General features: G+C 34.4%; 1 protein-coding gene across 2 annotated transcripts in view; it reads left to right on the top strand.

Moving 5' to 3' along the window:
- fhip2a (FHF complex subunit HOOK interacting protein 2) overlaps positions 1-19,762 on the top strand; it is a 35,207-nt gene that overhangs the window by 1,399 nt on the left and 14,046 nt on the right. The window contains 10 exon segments of one of the 2 annotated variants that reach the window (NM_001328189.2): positions 4,874-4,952; positions 5,041-5,210; positions 11,125-11,229; positions 11,311-11,433; positions 13,995-14,225; positions 14,304-14,500; positions 15,629-15,743; positions 16,210-16,286; positions 16,397-16,589; positions 19,094-19,266. In NM_001328189.2, coding sequence (NP_001315118.1) covers positions 4,874-4,952; positions 5,041-5,210; positions 11,125-11,229; positions 11,311-11,433; positions 13,995-14,225; positions 14,304-14,500; positions 15,629-15,743; positions 16,210-16,286; positions 16,397-16,589; positions 19,094-19,266 — 1,463 coding nt within the window. 2 annotated transcript variants of the gene reach the window in all.

Raw genomic sequence — 19,762 nt, 5'->3', positions numbered from 1 at the left:
GCTGTTATGGATGTGACATTTGGAGTAAAATTTCAAAACATAAATCCATATAGAAGGTATATGTTTACATTATATTAAAATATCTGTTTATGTTTTCCAAAACAACTTACCACAGAATTATGGGAGCAGAAAAATATCAGTCTGTAAACATTTTTTATTTTTTAAATGAGGAAAATAAACATGCGTTATAGATGTGACCAAAAAAGTATGAAAGTTTAGAGTATACAAAATACTTTGTAGAAATTGTGTGAATTAAACTGCACAACTCAAAATAAACTATGCTAATCAAAAGAATAAGAGTCGGCTCACTATAGAACAGAAATTGTTGATTTTATTTTATTTAACATTTTTTTGCATTCTTGAGGAAAAATCTCTGTTATGAATCTCTCCGTTATGAGTGGGACAGATGTGAAATTACCACTTGTGTGATTTTGGTAAGTCAAAAAAAAATTGTTTGAAAACATTATCAGAGATGTTTTAAGCACTGTATAATACTTGCTTACACAAAAAATGCAGAAACAGTTTTGATATTTTGGCGAAAATTTGTCAACTCGGGTTGGCGGCGGCATAACGCAACATGCTGACCATTGAAACACAAAGGCGCTGTTATGCCGGTTCGCATGGAATAAAAAAATAAGCATTATACTGTCATCTAATGGCTTAATCTTTTTCTCCCCTTTTTACATTTATGATCCAGTTATGTCATATTTATTAATGTTGTGAAGAATCTGATATTCACTGAGCAGGGGGGTATTCCAGAAAGCTGGGTTAACTTACCATCTGCTAAAACCTAAACTCTCGGTTGATTTACCCAAAACCTGCTTACCGCGAGTATGTTGGTTCCAAAACAGGTGACAAGAGTTAGTTAAATCAACCTCCTCAAGATAACCGCGGGTTAATGCGCGTGCACGCCACACACCTGAAGGCATTTTCAGTAGATCGCCGAATTCACGAGTCACCATAGAAAGTCACGGTGAGAAAAAAAGGGCAACGCACTTTACAGAGGCGAAGCTGGAGGTTTTAAACACAGAGATTACACATCTGCTTCAACGAAGGAAAGAAATATAGAATAAGAAATAGATAAGAAAATAAAAAATAAATAATAAGAAAATTTATTAGTTCATTAAATTACACATGCCACCCTCCATTTTATTGTACTGATAAATTAAACTACTCTTTAACATCCTTTTTGAGTATGCTGTGTAACCATTCATGCATTTATTTTTCTTGCCATTAATTTCTTAAGGCCACAATATGTGTATTGACTAATAAGGCTTATAGAAATTGTAATCTTTCTGGAGCTAGAACTCTGTCCAAAGTCATTAAACACAGAAACATTATGATAAAAGGTAATATTTAATTGCTGGAGCTCTTTATTTAACACTAGAATATTCTTTCTGACATGCAGCTAATAGAAACCTGTCTAACTGCTGTGTCCTATAATAAAGGCTTTTCAGTGGTTGAGTTTTTGACTTAAACCACACACTCTGTCACTGTTGTAAGTGATTGTTGTCAGACAGCTTTAGGTTCTTTTTATTTTGCATGCAGACGAAGTTCCTTCTGCCTCAACTAACAAGCAGTGTAAGAATTTTCTGCATTTTTCCATATTTGAATATTACTCTTGGATCACAAAATCTTTTATCTACATATTTAAATTCTAAAGTAGCTGTATAAGGTCCATCTTCAAAGATAAAGTCACATGAGCATCAACTTAAGGTGAGAAATGTATATGAAAAATATGTTACACGTTGAAACGTGCATGTATAAAGCAGTGTAAAAAAATCATTCATTTTATTTTAGGAAATGAAGAAATGAACAGACCAAACTATTTGATTAAACATAGTTTTTTGACTAATTAAATATTTTTTAGCACTCTTCCATCTGTTTTGTCTGCTTGGGTCACTGAGATTTCCTCTGGGTCAGGCTGCAGGTACGTGTCATCGTATAAGGCAGAAAAGGGTATCTTTTGTCCTCCAGCAAGTAACAATGTAGTGCCCAGTAATGATTCTATTTTATAATACAAATATAATAAAAATAAACATTGTGTTAAGCAACATTTGCTTTATAGTTTTTTTTTTTTTTTTTTTTACTATATTTGTGTTATACACTTAAATCATTACTTCCTGAAAATCAGCCATTTAGCCTCAACATATAGTGATGAGGTGGGGTGTGTGATGAGCTGGTAAGTGGAAGCAGTAATGAGTTTAATAGTTGAAACACCAAAAGATTAAAGATAGAAAATTAAGTTGTACCTGCACACTTATACTTTGGACAAATGTTATATTATCAGTGTCCTTTAGTGACTGAAGGAGCTTTAAAATCGGCTGCAATTAATGCACACAATAGCATTTAGAAACCCTGAAAAAAAATATTTAAAAAATGTAGGTGTGTGTGCGTGAATGTATATATAAGAACGACGTCCTACATCTTAAATTAAAGATATATTTTCCTACAAAAGACAAAGCTGCCACTTATAATATTATACAGAAAAATGTGAGGGTGCAGAAGGAGAGAAAAAACACAAGATCTGTAAGTGAGATTCGAACTCGCTCCGTTGTGCGCTCCGTTGTTCTTTATCGACACACTGTCCACTACGCTATTCCCGTGGTCTAAATCATCTGTGTAATGATACGCAGTAATGTATGACCAAGGAACTGTACAAAAGTGTAAAAAACTGTTCAGTGCCAGGCATACTGTACAGGTGGTCCTACTGCCACATTGTACAGTTGCCTAAAATGCCCTGACGCGAATACAAAGAGCTGCACTGAATGTTTTTTATGGTAAGCGCAGACCCGCGGTTTGTCACATTTGATTTCATAAAGGTTTGTTAAATACATTAACATTATGAATTTGGTTAGGAAAAAAACTATGCACTTATAACCCTCTCACAACAAAAAAAAAACTTGTATCTGTGTGTCCACATCCATAAATATTCTCATCAAAAGAGCACGCAATGCTCAGTAAACTCTCTGAAACAGACAAACTCTGAAACATAGCAACTTACTCTCTGAACATAACCTGCTCCGGAGCAGGTTATCTTCAGAGAGTAAGTTGCTATGGCTACTTAACATACCCAGAAGTTACCTCCGATTTTGGAACCAAAGTTGAGGTTATCCACCTACTTACTCTCAAACTTACCCGTGTATGTCACATAACCTGCTTTCTGGAACAGCCCCCTGGTGTATTGTTCATTAATATTAATTATTCGCATTCTTACATTCACTAGGGTGCCACTGTTTGGGGTCGAATGATAGTTACTTTATCATTAACCTGCAGGCTGCATTTTGCTCATGGGGCTGCGAAAAAATAAATAAAAGGAGTGGAGCTGCGACAAAACAATGATTAAAAACAGTGAGGCTATGGTCAAATAAATAAATAAATGAAAAAAGTGAGACTGCTGAGAGTGTGTAGCTAGGTACACCGGCCCTCGCGGACAAAAAAATGGACCGGCCCACCAGAAATTCTCCCAGTAATCCCGATTTGCCAATCCAGGCCTGAACCACCTCGGTCTCGGGCAGATTGATTTGGCCCAGATCTGAGCGCTGAATTCACATATGCCAAACGAACCGCGCTTACTGGGCAAACGAGAACGGTTCCAAAACAAACATCTGGGCGTGAAAGCACCCTGTATTTGCAATGCAGTTTACAAACAGTTGGATCCAAATTAAACTTTAGTGATAAGGCAGCGCTGTTCCGATCGGGCCAGTTACAATCCTGTCTACTGTGCCGAGCATCTCTCACGCTGACTGACCCTGGGCCATCGGACAGTCCTTATTGTCGAGGCCTGAAATTTAAATGCCTTGGGACCATTGTTATTGTTTACATTCCATATTTTATTATTACATTTTACATATACATTTCATAATTTATTATTATACTTCATTATATAATTGAATTAATACTATTATTTATTACATTTAAAATACTTTATTTGTATAAATAATTATACATTTTTGTATATTTTGTAATGAATGAACTTCTTACAATAAAATCATTAACAATTCCATTTATAACACTGAAAAATACACTTTGCCTTGATTCGCTTGCTGATGTCTTCTGCACTTGCTATCCATCAAGTGACTGTATTGTTGTTTTATATCTGATTCATTTACAATATTTAATTGAAAAATTTAATTTCAGTTTGCTTTTTTGTAGCTCAGCAGTTAAAAAACCAAAGTTATGTTAAATTAGAATCGACAATCCCTGTTAACGCCATTCCCCTTAAATTTCCCATCATTCTCCCTCTCTTCTCAGATGGGATGGAGGGCCAAATCAAAGGTCACCTAATCAAAGCACCCTAGTTTGGGCATCTCTGATCTAGACAATAGACATGCTAACAAAATCATGGTAAAATAGGAAGGCGCTTTTAATGATGATGAAATGTTTATAGCACTCGTCAGGTTGAGGCAAAAAGTTGTCTACTAAAACCAGTAAAAAAAAAAAAAAAAAAAAAATTAAAACATTTTTCTGACAAAAGTAGCTCATCTTCACTGAACACACTTGGTTTTTATATATTTTATCATTTCCATGATGCAATCAGACAATCTTTGGGCATATGTTTGTGTGCTACTGTATATGATAATGTTTGGGGTGTTAAGTTTAATTCAATTAATCTTTATTTCTATAGCGGTTTTACAATGTAGATTGTGTCAAATCAGCTTAACATAGAAGATTACAAGAATATGAAACTATATCAGTCCAGTTTTTAGAGTTTAGGTTCAGTTTAGTTTAGTTCAGTGTGGTTTAATTTTCACAGCTGAAAGTCCAAACACTGAAGAGCAAATCCATCTATCCGCAGCTCCACAAGTCCCAAACCAAGCAAACCAGTGACGACAGGTATTTTGTCGCTATTAATTAATTATTTCTTTTTTAGCTTGCGCCGTCACTGCCATTGCAAGAAGATTTCGTCTATCATTGGAAGGCCATCACACATTATTACATAGAAACCTCAGGTAAGAGATCTGCAGTCAATCTCACTTTGTTGTGCTAAATTACCAGGACCAAGAAACCATTTGTGATCACCTGTTCATGTTTTTGCAGATGACAAAGCTCCCGTGACAGACACCAACATTCCCTCCCACCTGGAGCAGATGCTGGATATTCTGACCCAGGAGGAGAGGGAGAGGGAGTCAGGAGAGACGGGACCCTGTATGGAATATCTTCTCCACCATAAGATACTGGAGACTCTCTACACCCTGGGCAAAGCAGATGTGAGTTTTTTGCACTGGTTTCCACCTGGTTTAGAATAGATGTCTGGGAGTAAGATGCATTTGTCAATCCAATCACATGTGGACAGCGCAGGGGTAAATTGAAATTTGACATTTCTGATAGGGCTGCACAAACTTATTGTCATCGCGATAGAGTATATGAACTATTGACCTTATTCTCCGCAGACGAGCGGGCGCTGCCATTTGAATCTTTTTGGCACGAGACTTCTGGTCTCATTCACTTCCATTCATTTTAAGACATTTAAAACTGCTCGTTTCGCTGTTTGATGTTGCAAACTGATATTTCCTTGTTATATTATTCTACTTGGTATGTATAGTCATGCAAACATTTGTTTGTAGAGCAAGTAGTTTGACCGTTTTTTGACGTTTATTATTCCTTGTCATTTCTCCTATAGGCGACTGAAACGGAAGTTCTAAAACAATTGCGAAAACAGGCGCACTTCCGCATTTTAGAATAAGGTCAATACATAATGCAGGAGTGTGTGATTAAATTCAGTGGTGTAAAGTAGGGTTGGGCGATTTTGATCAATTTGGCATCGTACAATGTCTAATGTAAAACATTGCGATGGACGATGGCATCGTTGTCATAGGTGGGGGTGGTTGTTGTTAAATATCAATTAATTCATAACAAATTAATTAATTGTAGCCTACCGTTTTCACTACCTGACCCACATGGTCTTTGCTTTACCCATAACCAAACCATAAATAAATAAATAAATAAATAAAGTTACACACAAATTAGCACCTATCAATCACTTTTTTCTGCGGGACTCTGAATAGGCAGAGTGATCTGTGTTGTTATAATGGTTTTTGTTTTTTTCCCACAGCTGGTGGAGGAGACGAGTTTGTTTGGAGTTCATTGTAATTTGTATTGTGATTGATGATAACTTCCTTATTTTATTATTATTATGAGGAAATAATAACTAGTAAAGATGCTAGGGCTCAATCGTTTTGGTCATATATGCGCCCAAATTTTTATCTATGCGACCTAAATCCGCGTGCACGGATTTAGGTGATGCAGAATGCATCTTTGCACCTAAAAATGCCAAACGCAGCACTCAGGAATAGATAAATAGTTGTTATGTGAACCTGCTGAAGTAAAAAAAAAAGCCTGCAATGCTTGACACTTGCCTTAACACAGCTCATAAAAAGACCGACATTGCTATTAAGATATCATGCAAATAATAAGTTATATATCAATGTAAATGTGGCGGGGCGATGGATCACAATGCCGGCTCAGCATCGTGAAGTTTATAGGCCATCGGCGATGGACTGACATCGTCTTTTGGCCCAACCCTAGTGTAAAGTAACAAATTACAAATACTCAAGCTACTCTAATTGAGTAGTTTTTCTCAGGAATTGTGATTTATTAAGTAGTTTGAAAAATGTTTACTTTTACTTTCCCTTGAGTACTTTTTTAGTGCTGTATTGGTACTTTTACTCCTCTACTTTCCTTTAACCTGCATTGTCTATGGGGATTAGAAAGCTGTCCAATCGAATCGCACATAGAGCTAAATTGCATTATTATGAACTACCTCAAGACACAGTCGATTTATAATTGCAGTAAACTGTTTCTAAGCATAAAAAGTGTCCAAGAAGATGTCTAAAATCTTTACACGCATTAATCCAGAGACTGTTTAGATGCATGTCACTGATTAAAAATGACGGATGTTTACTGTATGATGACCGAAATGGCCTTAAACACCCAGCAGGCAAAAGATGTTAACATGACGTCAGATTGAAGTTGTACCCTGGGCCGAATTAACTTATGGGCAAAGGCCCAGGGACCCGTGCGCACTTGGGGCCCCTGTTAGGGGAGAAAAAATGCAGATTTTGTAGTGGCTATTTAGGCTAAGTGCAAATAGCGCACCTCGTTGGAATAAACTAGTTGAGGGATTCCCGCCCATCACCAATTGATTGACAGAGACAACATAACTAAAGAGCGTGACAAACAGCAGTGTGAGTGGTGTAGTACGTAAAGCGCATGGCAATATGTTTTGACGTCATCGATCATTAACTCGGTTCGAATCCAGCATCTGATGAACACGTTCATCTTTTTTTACACATTACATATCAGATATTGCCTACTCTTCATCACGAGGAAGACAAGTAGGAATCATTCATAAGTGTGTGTATTATAGAAGACTCAGATTCATAGAACTGGATTGGAGAGATGTTATATCCAAATCATATGCATTATAAGTTTGTAGATGTTACACATTAAAAATACTCTTAAATATATATATTTTAGTACTGCTTCTGTGAACTTGAACAAGTATATTAAAATCCATTCATTTTCACTAGTTATATTAGTATTTTTTTTTGTCAAAGTTTGCTTCAAATGCTTTATAAATAAGTTAAATCTTTTGTAGACTATATATGTACCGATGTACTGTATATGTATATGTGATGGGGGCAATATTATATTAGTCTTATTTTTTTTATTCAACTATAGTGGTGCAGCCAGGTAGGGGCCTACAAGAGATTGTGCCTTAATTCTTAATCCGGGCCTGGTTGTACCCCACTGTCGTGGGGACGATGCATTTTGTTTGGAAATAAAAATCAGCTTGCAAATATTAATGTCTAATGATGTTACAGCTTGACGTTGTGTGGACGTTACCACTATCACGTCTATCAAATGTTGGGTTTTGGTTGCCGTACCTGACGAATAAATGTCAGTATTTGACGTCAATATGATGTTGGTTTAAGATGTTGGCTTGTCGTTGGATTTTGGTCAATTTCTAACAACCTAAAAACAACCAAATATCAACGTCATTTGACGTCGTTATTGGACATAAAAATAACGTTGTACTTAGACGCTGGCTAGATGTAAAATTTTGGTCACCTGACATTACAACCTAAATGTAACCTAATAATAACATCTTATGGCGTTGTGTACCTGCTGGGCAATAACTAAATGCACTTCAGAATGTTACGTTTACACTAGGGTTGGGCATCTAAGCTATAATGCCGATCCGATACGCATCTCGATACAAAGAATACGATCCGATATATTAGCGATACATTTGTGACATATTGCGATGCAACACGATACGATTCACACCCATATCACGATACGATGCGATATTTCAGCACTAACTAATTAGATCAAGTTTATGAGATGATGTGAAAGAGGATGCTGTGCTATTGAATGAGTTTGATTATTTATAAACCAAGCAAAACCAAGACTTTTTTTACAAACTGGCTCTTCTCTCAGAGCCAGAGTGTCAGTTTACAGTAGAGGGCCATTTTAATACATATAGCACATATTATTTAAGTATTTTCAAGATAAACAGAATGTATAAGTGCAATATATATATAAAAAAAAAATATATATATATATATATATATATATATATATATATATATATATATATATATATATATATATATATATATATATTTGCACTCTTTCAACATAAAGGTTTAGCATTGCACAACAAGAATTGTGATTTAACTTTTCAACTATGAAAACAAGTTTTACAAAGATATATTTTGCCACTGAATATTCAAAACTTAAGGTCGTGAACTAGCAGTGTTATGCTGCTTTGAAACATCACTGTCACTGTAAACAACAGGCTAATAAAAATATAACAAACCAGCAATCTTCTTGCTGTGAGGTGGTCATACTACCCACTGTGCCACCGTGACACCCATTATTTTTATCATTATTATTATTATTATTATTATTATTATTATTATTATTATTATAATTAAATAAAAATTAACAGGAGGAGGTGTTTAAAACCTTGTTCTCCGTGACACTAGGCTGAATATCTTTGCAGATGAACAATGCAATAGCATTCGTTATTGGCGTAGAGCGCACAAAACTGTTGCGCATGGAAAAAAAACTTGCAATGCTTTTCTCACCACTTTTGGAGCTGGTAGCTACAGTTGAAGCAGTGCGAAAGCCGGGGATGCAGGAACACTGGAAGATGCTTTCACAACAACACCGTGGCGCCGCTTCAAGTGGGATTTCAGATTACTCGTACTGCCCGCGTATTTTACAGATGCGCAGCACATTTTGCAAATTGCATCTGTCCTGTCATGTCGTCCATCCTTAAATCCATAATGTTGCCATACTTTAGATTTAAAACTCAGTGAGGAATAAAATGTTTGTTTTGCTTCTCGCGCTTTCTGAGGGCGCACTACTAGCTTCATCCGCACACCTGATACACTGAGTTGTAGTGTAAGTGTACACATCCGCAAATACGTTGCTAAGGCTTACTTTATGTAGGTCGATTAAATTATGCGCCAAAAACAGGTTGACAACACTTGCTAATAAATAAAAAATACATTCTATATTAAAAATATAAGCTGTATCTCGGAAAAATCGATGCATCTCGCAAAAACCGATGCATCTCGATTTGCTTCCAAAATTTCATTCATCCTCTGCTGCTCAACCGATGCACTCGCATCGTGCACGCGCATGACCGCGTATCGATACATATCGATGAATCTTCCCATCCCTAGTTTACACACATCCACAAGTCACATGTAAATGCATCAGCTTTTTACAGCGTAACACTCACTACTCTTGAGTACTTTTGAAAGGGCTACTTTTTACTCATTTGTTGAGTAATATCTACAACAGATACTTTTACTCTACATTTTTAGTCAAGTAATGGTACTTTTACCCAAGTATGATTGTTTCAGTACTCTTTCCACCACTGGATAAACTTATTTTATGCTTTGGTTGTTTATCTAAATTTGATCAATCAGATGGGGCGACACTATCTTTATCCCCACCTTCCCAGTAGTTTCTGTTCTGCTATTAGCTGAAGCGGCCCAAAGCTGAACCCAGAGCTAAGGTAGTAGAGCTGAGGTCAGGTGGTTGAAACGGTAGGCTACAATTAATTCATTTGTTATGGATTAATTAATTATTCATAAATAATTTATTCACCGCCACCTACGACGACGATGCCATCGTCCATTTTACATTTTACATCAAAAGATGCCAAATTGGTCGAAATCGCCCAACCCTAATTTGAAGCACTCACACACTCTGTTGTTTGCTTCAGAACACTCCTCACTAGATTGTGGAAGATGGCAAAGATATTTGTAAATAACGTGTGGTCAGAAGAGACCTACTCATTTACTGTGAGTCATGTTTGGTGAAAAGAGACTGTCAGTTGCTTTGACTCATTAGGAAATAACTGCAGGCTGTCTAAAATATCACCAAGGAGTGCAAACCATTTTCTTGCTTTAAAGAAAAATAGAATAGAATATTTGCAACTGTTCGTCATATATATATATATATATATATATATATATATATATATATATATATATATATATATATATATATATATATATATATAGAAATAAAAGAAGAAAGTTGAACATTACAAAATTTAATTTATTAAATTCAACGCATAAATTGTTTGCAACAATTTTCCAGATATCTTTTTTCAGTGCAGTACGTTTATTACAACTATATATTATTAATGTTTACATTAATATGTGACTTTTTCACAAGTGTTTTACAATGATTTACAGGAGACACGCTGTAAAATGGCATTCAATGTAACAGTAGAGGCATTTCTAGGACAAAAAACATAAAAGACTCTATTTCAAGATTACATTGCAGCCCAAAAATACTAATTAAATGTCATTTTATTTATTTATGCTCTACCACTATGCTTTATGCTGCATTGTGATATTTTACATATTTGCCAGCAGGAAGTTTTTATTATTATTTAAAAAAAAAATAAAATTTATATGATTTATCCTAAAATGCACTTATTAAAATATGTAAAGCAAGTATGCTGTTTCATCATTTTAATGAAACATATCTCTTGTACAGTAAATTGATGTTGCTTTAACATGTGTAATGCTTTGAATAAGGATCAGTGAACTAGAAAAACAGGCATTCATTTTTTTTTCTTTCCTTTAGTGTCCTCCTGGAATGAAACAGCAAGTTTTGAGTTTCTACACCAAGCTCTTGGGTCGAATTCGCCAACCTCTCCTGCCTCACATCAATGTTCACAGACCTGTACAGGTAGTCAGATATACAGTTTTAAACTGTCTTCACTCTGTAAATACTGTGTAAAAGTTCATGACGCTGTTTATTTTTCTCCAGAAACTGGTTCGCCTGTGCGGGGAGGTTCTGGCTGCTCCTACAGAGAATGAAGAGATCCAGTTTCTGTGTACAGTCTGTGCCAAACTTAAGCAGGACCCATACCTTGTCAACTTCTTTCTGGAAGTGAGTGATTTTGTTTTTCTTTTTATTTAATTAATTGTTAGCTGCTTAATTTAAGCAAAACTAAAACCCTAAAGTAAAACTAACCTAAAACATTTTTATTTATCTATTATTTATTTATTTATTTATTTATTTATTGGTTTGTTTGTTTGTTTGTTTGTTTGTTTGTTTGGAAGGCACTGAATTTATGCAAAACAAAAACCCTGAATTAAAACTAGCCTAGAAATATTTATTTATTTATTTATTTATTTAATCATTTATTTAATCATTTATTTAATTGTTTGCCACAATTTATGCAAGCCCAAAGCCTTAAATGGCCCATTTACACTTACTGGTACAGTACGATACAGTACAGTACAGGTCAGTATGGGTCATCTTTATCAGGCTTGCATTTTCACTGCCTAAAGGGTACCAAGGGTGGGCTTTGGTGGGCTTGGTGTACGACAGAAAGTTCCAGTTGATGTCATTCTCGCTCGAGAAAATGACAAAGTAAAGTTGTACTGGTCGTTCACATATCGTATGAGAAAGTGTTCACATTGTTTTACATAGGTTGTTCAGCACCGTGGACACCAATGGTGTTGAAATGGTGTTGAAAGAGTCGCATACTGTAATTACAGGGTATAATTCACTCAAAAACGCCATTTCTGTCTTAATATAATGATATATTTGCAGCTGTGAAATCACACGTGATGTAAGCTGACTTTGATTTGTTACCACAGAGAGGGCAGGTGCACCCATGTGAATGAAGTCTACTTTAGTGAAAACTAAAGCCTGCACAGGCTGTGAAAAACAGGTAATAAAGTTATAAATAACATTCAGTTTGTGGCACAGAGTGATCGTTTGGGAGCCGCGCGAGAAGTATGAACCGCACTTAGCAGTAAAAATGAAACCAAATGCAAACACATCATTTAAATAATCATATTGTTTTATAGAGTATGATTGTGACAAGCATTTAATGTGTTTTTTCATTCATAGCGAACACAGTGTTTTACATGTGAATAAATGTTTAACAGTTCTAGTTAACTTATCTAGCCTATATAATGTTGAATATAATGCAAGAGGGAATCTGATGATGTCAAATGTCTGATTTTATCAGTAAAAAAATGGTTTAATAATGCTGTCAGTGACAGATTACAAGCATATTTCTCAAACATAATGATTCAACATCAGAATTATAAGAAGTTTATTCTGATGTAATCACTTTACTGTGCATCAATGACTAGTGAACTAAAGTCTGTTCAAGTCACCCATTCCAAGTCTATACCAAATTGAGCATTTTAACCAACAGTAGAGCTACACATAATATTATAATAGTTTTTTTACTGTATGTTTGAGAAATAACAGTAATAATAGCCCACTCATAATAACCTTTATAGTGCAGCTCTAGCATATAGTATTACAATGTAATGTGTCGGCTTTGTATTTAAAAATAGCAGTTTCTTTGTTTTCATTCTCCTGCTTCTGTGTGCGCAACTGATGTTTCTCTGTAAACCAATACCGTTTAGCTGCACGTCTAGCTCTGCCTTTTGGTACCCTTTTGCCATGCTAGGTACCCTTTGCAAAGTGTACCAAAAAGTGGTATGGTAGGGTTCGCTTTTAGGTACCTTTAGGCAGTGAAAATGGCCATAAAAGCGTACCGAACTGTACCGAACCACTACGGAAACGGGCCAAGAGTGAAACTAACCTAAAATACTTTGTTTTATTTATTTATTTAATTTAATTGTTAGGCACCTAACTTATGCAAAACCAACGCTCTAAAGTTAAACTAATCTAAAACTATGTATTTATTTTATTTGTCAGGCACATTCTGTCTTGATTTTTCTATTGTACGTTCTATCTATCTATATCGTTCGTTTTAGCTATTTATCGTTAATTCTAGCTATCTATCCTTAGTTCCGTCTGTCTGTCTGTCTGTCTGTCTGTCTTTCTGTTTATCATTTGTTCGTTCTATTGTTCTTTATATCTATCTATCTATCTATCTATCTATCTATCTATCTATCTATCTATCTATCTATCTATCTATCTATCTATCTATCTATCTATCTATCTATCTATCTATCTATCTATCTATCCTTATTGTTCATTCTATCATTCGTTCTAGCTATCATTCGTTCCAGCTGTCTATCATTTGTTCTAGTTATCTATTGATAATTCTAGAAATCTATCATTGTTTGTTAGTTTGTTTTTGTTTATTTGTTTATTTATTTGTTTACCTTTTTACTAATTTGTTTTTTAAGACCTTTATGAAAAATCTAATTAATCTAAAAAACTTTTTATTTAATTTTCCACTAATATTAAGCAATATAATAAGCTTCAATATTTTCTTCAGAAAATGCAAATATGGTTGATAAGCAAGCACCATCCATGACATATTTAACTTGTTTTGCATCCCTTAATAATGCCTAATTGAACACTAAGGTCACAAACAAGTGTAAATAATGTAGCTCTGTCAACAAAACTAAAGAAAAACCTTATTTCTACTTGATGAGGTGTTTCTACTACCACATTAAACATCTCTGCTTGCTTCCAGCGTTTATGTGTCTTTTCTCTGTGTGTTTCTGCAGAATAAGAATAAACGATTAGAAGCTGGTAAAGAAGCTGGAACTGACCAGGTGAAAGATGATCCTTCTTCTCCGGATACAGGACAGAATCAAAACCAAAATTCTAGTCTGGAAGATTCAGCCAGTCAAGCCCCAGGCCCAGCAGAAGCAAATCCGTCCTCCGTCCACAACACACTGCCAAACAACGACAACTATAACCTAGTCAGCTCCCTTCTGAACCTCACTAAGAGTCCAGTAAGTGCAGACCTTAGTCTCTCAGACATTAAGATGAATGTGGAGTTTGGTGTTTAACTGATCAGGTGTTTTTGTCAGGATGGTCGTATTGTAGTGAAGGCATGTGAAGGTCTGATGCTGATAGTCAGTTTGCCGGAGCCGGCTGCAGCCAAATGTCTGACAGAAAACACAGAGCTCAGTCAGCTGCTCACCGATCGACTGGGACAGTTTTACCGGGCCCTTCCCCAGTCGATGGACCCTTTGGATATTGAAACTGTGGAGTCTGTAAACTGGGGGTACATGCATTCTTTAATCCAATGCTTTTAAACTGGTTTAATATCTATGCTGATGTGATTGATTTTTAAAAAATATATTTTAATTCCATATTAAGTAGGATTATTTGTATTAAGGTCGATTGATACTGAAAAAAAGTTCTATCTACTGTTCGTTAGTTTGATCTCTCTTTCGTTCTATCGTCTGTTCGTTCCATCTAGCTATCATTCATTCTATCCATCTTACCGTTCTATCTTTCGTTCGATATATCTATCGATCTATCATTTTGTTTGTTCGTTCTATCTAACCTTCGTTCATCCTATCTATCATTCATTTGTTCTATCTATGGTTCGTTCTATCTATCTATCTATCTGTCTGTCTGTCTGTCTGTCTGTCCGTCCGTCCGTCCGTCCGTCCGTCCATCGTTTGTTCTATTGTTCATTCTATCTTATCGTTCTATCTGTCTTTCATTCTGTCTATCGTTCATTTGTTCTATCTATCGTTCATTCTGTCTTGATTTTTCTATTGTACATTCTATCTATCAATATCGTTAGTTCTATCTATCTGTCTGTCTGTCTATCTATCATTCGTTTGTTCTATTGTTCTTTCTATCTATGTATCTATCTATGTATCTATCTATGCATCTATGCATCTATGCATCTATGGATCTATCTATCTATCTATCTATCTATCTATCTATCTATCTATCTATCTATCTATCTATCTATCTATCTATCTATCTATCTATCTATCTATCTATCTATCTATCTATCTATCTATCTATCTTACTCTATTTCCTTCTATGTCTATCTTTATATCTCTCGCTGTCTTTAATACAAATTAAACTAAATATTATATTTAATTTTTAATGTAAATATAGTTTTCTACATATCCTTTTTTCACTAAATGACAAACAGTAAATTAAATTAGTTTAATTTATATCCAGCTATATAATATTTACCTGTTTTTTTTTTGCTAATAAGTTATAATATTAACACGTCCAACTGTTTTAAAAATGTTTTTAATCATCTGATATTCATTTTATTTTTTGCCAATAAAATAATTTAAAAGATATTGCTATATGTTCTATATTGCCTAGAGATGTGTTGAACTGTTTTGGATGTTTGTTAAAAGTGTATGTGTGTTTGTAGGCTGGATGTGTACAATCTAAAAGAAGACGCTGCTGCTTTTGCTGGGAAACGTGCACTTATTTCCTTTTTATCGTGGCTGGACTATTGTGATCAGCTCATCAAAGAGGCTCATAAGGTAAAATCAATACAAACAAAAAACACAAATTTATTTTCATATCAAATAAATGATTTCATAGTTATTTTTTATTTATATTTTTCTATTTATTTTTTTGTGTTTTTTTTATTTCCCTACTTTATTCATTTGTTAATAAATTTCTTATTATTCTTTATTTAATGTTCTATCACTTTATGCATATATGATTTGTGTATATTTGATACTTTATATTATTATTATTATAATGTATTTATTTTTATTGTTTTATTTTTTAATGTTATATCATTTCATGCATATATGCTTTTGTGTATGTGTAATACTTTATCTTATTATATATATATATATATATATATATATATATATATATATATATATATATATATATATACATTTTAAGGTCAAAATTATCAGCCCCTTTAAGCTCTATATATATTATACTCATGGTTTTTTTTGTAACTTATTTTGTTTGATTCCTCTGTTATGTTAGTCAGCTGCTGCAGTTCTGGCTCGAGCTGTAAGAGAGCGGTTCTTTGTTGCTGTGATGGAACCTCAGCTAATGCAAACGTAAGTATGTCAGCTATCTCAGGACTGTTTGCTTTGCAATTGCACCGGCAGCAGAATTGAACGGGGAAAGTTTTCCTTCTTAGTCTTTTGTCATTTTTGTCTCTTTCCAGGTCAGAGGTTGGCATTTTAACTTCTACAGCCCTGTTGAACCGGATCATCAGACAGGTGACATCAGAAGCCCTTCTTCAAGAGACCATTTACTTCCTGTTGGGGGAGGAAACAGGGCCAGAGACACTTGCTGGCATTACTCAGCATCCCCTGAGACACAGACTCATAGAACATTGTGATCACTTGTCAGATGAGGTAAAGCTGGATGCATTAATTGTATACATTGATGGGTTTCATCCTTCTGCAAAGAATTCTGTGTTAATTCTAGTGCAAATATCTAAAAACATCTTAAATTAAGGAGGATTTTCTAGACGGGTATAAAATATTGTTTGATTTTTTTTCAGAAATAAGTCAAAATTATTGACTTTTTTCCCTAAAACAAGCTTAATAATTCTGACAGTGCCATAAGTAAATTAATTTAGTTTCTGGTTTGAGATAATATTAGTTTATTTTCTCATTGGCAGATTTTTTTTAGCTTGTTTTAAATAAAAAGTCACTTAATTTTGACTTATTAATTCTGAAAACAAAGCAATATGTTTTATTTCATTAGAAAAAGTTTTTTTTAACAATTTCTTTTAATATTTTGACTCAAAACAAGACAAAACGATGTAATATGATTTTGTTTAGTTATGAATATAATTTTTAATAATAACATAAATAAGGTAATACATTTTCTTTGCAGTTGACTAGACGATCAAAATTAATGAAACAGAGAAAATAACCAAATAAAAAAATAGAAATGGAATATGTAAGGAAAAAATATAAATGTACATGTAAGGAAAAATATATAGGAATTTAACCAAACAGGCAGTGATATCGCTAATTAGATTCAAATTGCAAGAGCTAAAACTTAATATTTTAACTAAATAAGGGGATTTATGCATGTTTCTTTTTTTGTTCAAACTAAAAACAAGGATATTTAATTTGAATTATTGTCAAATATAATGTGTTTTTATTTTTATAAATTGTTAATGCATAAAAATCAAAGAATTTTGGATTTAATTTAGAATTTTGAAAGATGACAGTTTGAACTTATTCATGAAAACAGAACTTACCACCCCTTTACCTATTCTTAGCTGCAAGAGTTAGCAGAAATACTATTAATACAGAAATGCTATTAATTATATATATCGCACAAATAGCAGTGTGATATGACTCAAAAACCCTTTTGTAAGAGGAACTACTTTATTCCACGGTTCATTCACATCTGCAACTGATTGTCAAAACAGCAGAAACCGTTTCTCATTCCCCACATCACTTTAAAGCTAGTATTTGAATGATTCTCTGGCGTAATTTCAAAATTACGACAAAACAGGTGATTTTGCTCACATTTTAAGATTATAAGGCTGAACAGCAATGAAATGCCATCAGTCTACAGAGATTTCCCAGTATTTCTCTGTTAAAATCGGGAGATTACAATAATTAACCCCAAAAAAGCCAGAGCAAAGAAAACACTACCAGATTACTATGGTATAAATGCAGAACTACAACATATAAAAGAGAGAGATCGACTAAGAATGTCACTTACCTGTTCTGTAATGATTTGTCCAGCCGTAGTTTGACATGTGCACTAAAAAATGTGTTTTTTCACCCCTAAGGACTTATTATGCAGTCTTATGTGGCGGAACATCAACCGTTATTGCATTGCCAGGCTGGCTGCCAATGCACAGAATCTCTGAAATTATAAATTTTAAAAATAAGCACTATCCTTATAAATAAACTGCATAGTTGTAATCTAAACAACTACATCCTCACCTAAAATAAGCCTCAAAAGTGCATTATGTTGTCCAACAGCTGTAATATTTGTCAAACTTTTCTCTGCTTGCCATTCATGTGGGCAGAGTTATACACAAGGGTGAAGAGGCTGTATGAGTGCTGATATTATATATATTATATATATATATATATATATATATATATATATATATATATATATATATATATATATATATATATATATATATGAGCAATATCACACGAGTAGCAGTGCGATATGGCTGTATATCGGCACTGGAGGGTGGCGGGTGTAGACCAGTGCCGATATACAATCATATTGCACTGCTACCAGTGTGATATTGCATTTATACAACAGTTTGATGGCATAATTGTGTATATAAAAGCAAAATCAAACATGGAGAGTCTCAAAAACCCTTTTGTATAAGGAACTACTTTCTTCCGGATTCAAATCATAAGCTGACAGTTAAACAGTTGAGTGCATCTTATATACTTTAGATCTGTAGTGTCTGCTTTTTGCTGGCTGTATGTGGGCGGAGTAATACACAAAGGGTAAAGAGGCTGTAGGAGATGTATATCACACGGCTATCAGCCAATCAGATTTGAGAACCAGACAGAACTGTTGTATGTGTATGTGGATGTGTGTGTGTGTGTGTATATATATATATATATATATATATATATATATATATATATATATATAATTTACATTCACATTCATATAATATATAAAAAAATTTTGTTTAATTTTTGTTTTCTTATTTATACCTTTTCCTATATATAATTTTTTTTTTAATATATGAACTGTACTTTGATGTACATTTAGAATGAATAAATAACAACTGTATATATTATATCATGCCTATAAAAGAATATTATTGGATAGTTAACTCGCCATACATCTCCAACTCCAGCAGTTTTCAATGTTTGACCTTCCTGAAGTCCTGATTCTGTCTCGTTTTTAGATAAGTATCATGACCCTACGACTCTTTGAGCATCTGCTCCAGAAGCCATGTCAGCACATTCTTCAAAACCTGGTGCTACGCTGCTTGGAAGAAAGAAATTACAGCGAGAACAAACAGCAGGAGGAGCGAGAGGAGCGCGAGCACATGGAGAACGGCCAACCGCATGACGCCGTGTAAGAGCTGCTGTGCTTCAGATTGATGCTTCTAGTAAATGCTCAATGCTCAATCATTAATGAACTGCAATTTCTCAATGAATAAACCTCAATGCATGTCAAATGTTTTGCATTTTGTACAGTGATGCTTCGAGGACAACACACACACACTTAATACACAATTACACTTCATTAAACATGTACACATAGACGTCACCTATATACTGTATAACTGCAGGTGAACTTTTTATACATAATAACTTTATTTTCTTTTCGGTTTAGTCACTTTATTTATCAGGGGTCGCCACAGAGGAATGAACTGCCAACTTATCCAGCACATATTTTACTTAGCGGATGCTATTCCAGCTGCAACCCATCACTGGGAAACACCCATACACTCTCATTCACTACGAACAATTTAGCCTACCCAATTCACCTGTACTGCATGTCTTCGGACTGGGGGGGGAAACTGGAGCACCTGGAGTAAACCCATGCGAACGCGGGAAGAACATGCAAA

Source organism: Danio rerio, chromosome 13 (assembly GCF_052040795.2).
Source record: "Danio rerio strain M-AB ecotype USA chromosome 13, GRCz13ab, whole genome shotgun sequence".
Classification (NCBI taxonomy): domain Eukaryota; kingdom Metazoa; phylum Chordata; class Actinopteri; order Cypriniformes; family Danionidae; genus Danio; species Danio rerio.
Note: the sequence above shows the minus strand (reverse complement) of the source record. Positions and strands in the feature narration are given on the sequence as shown.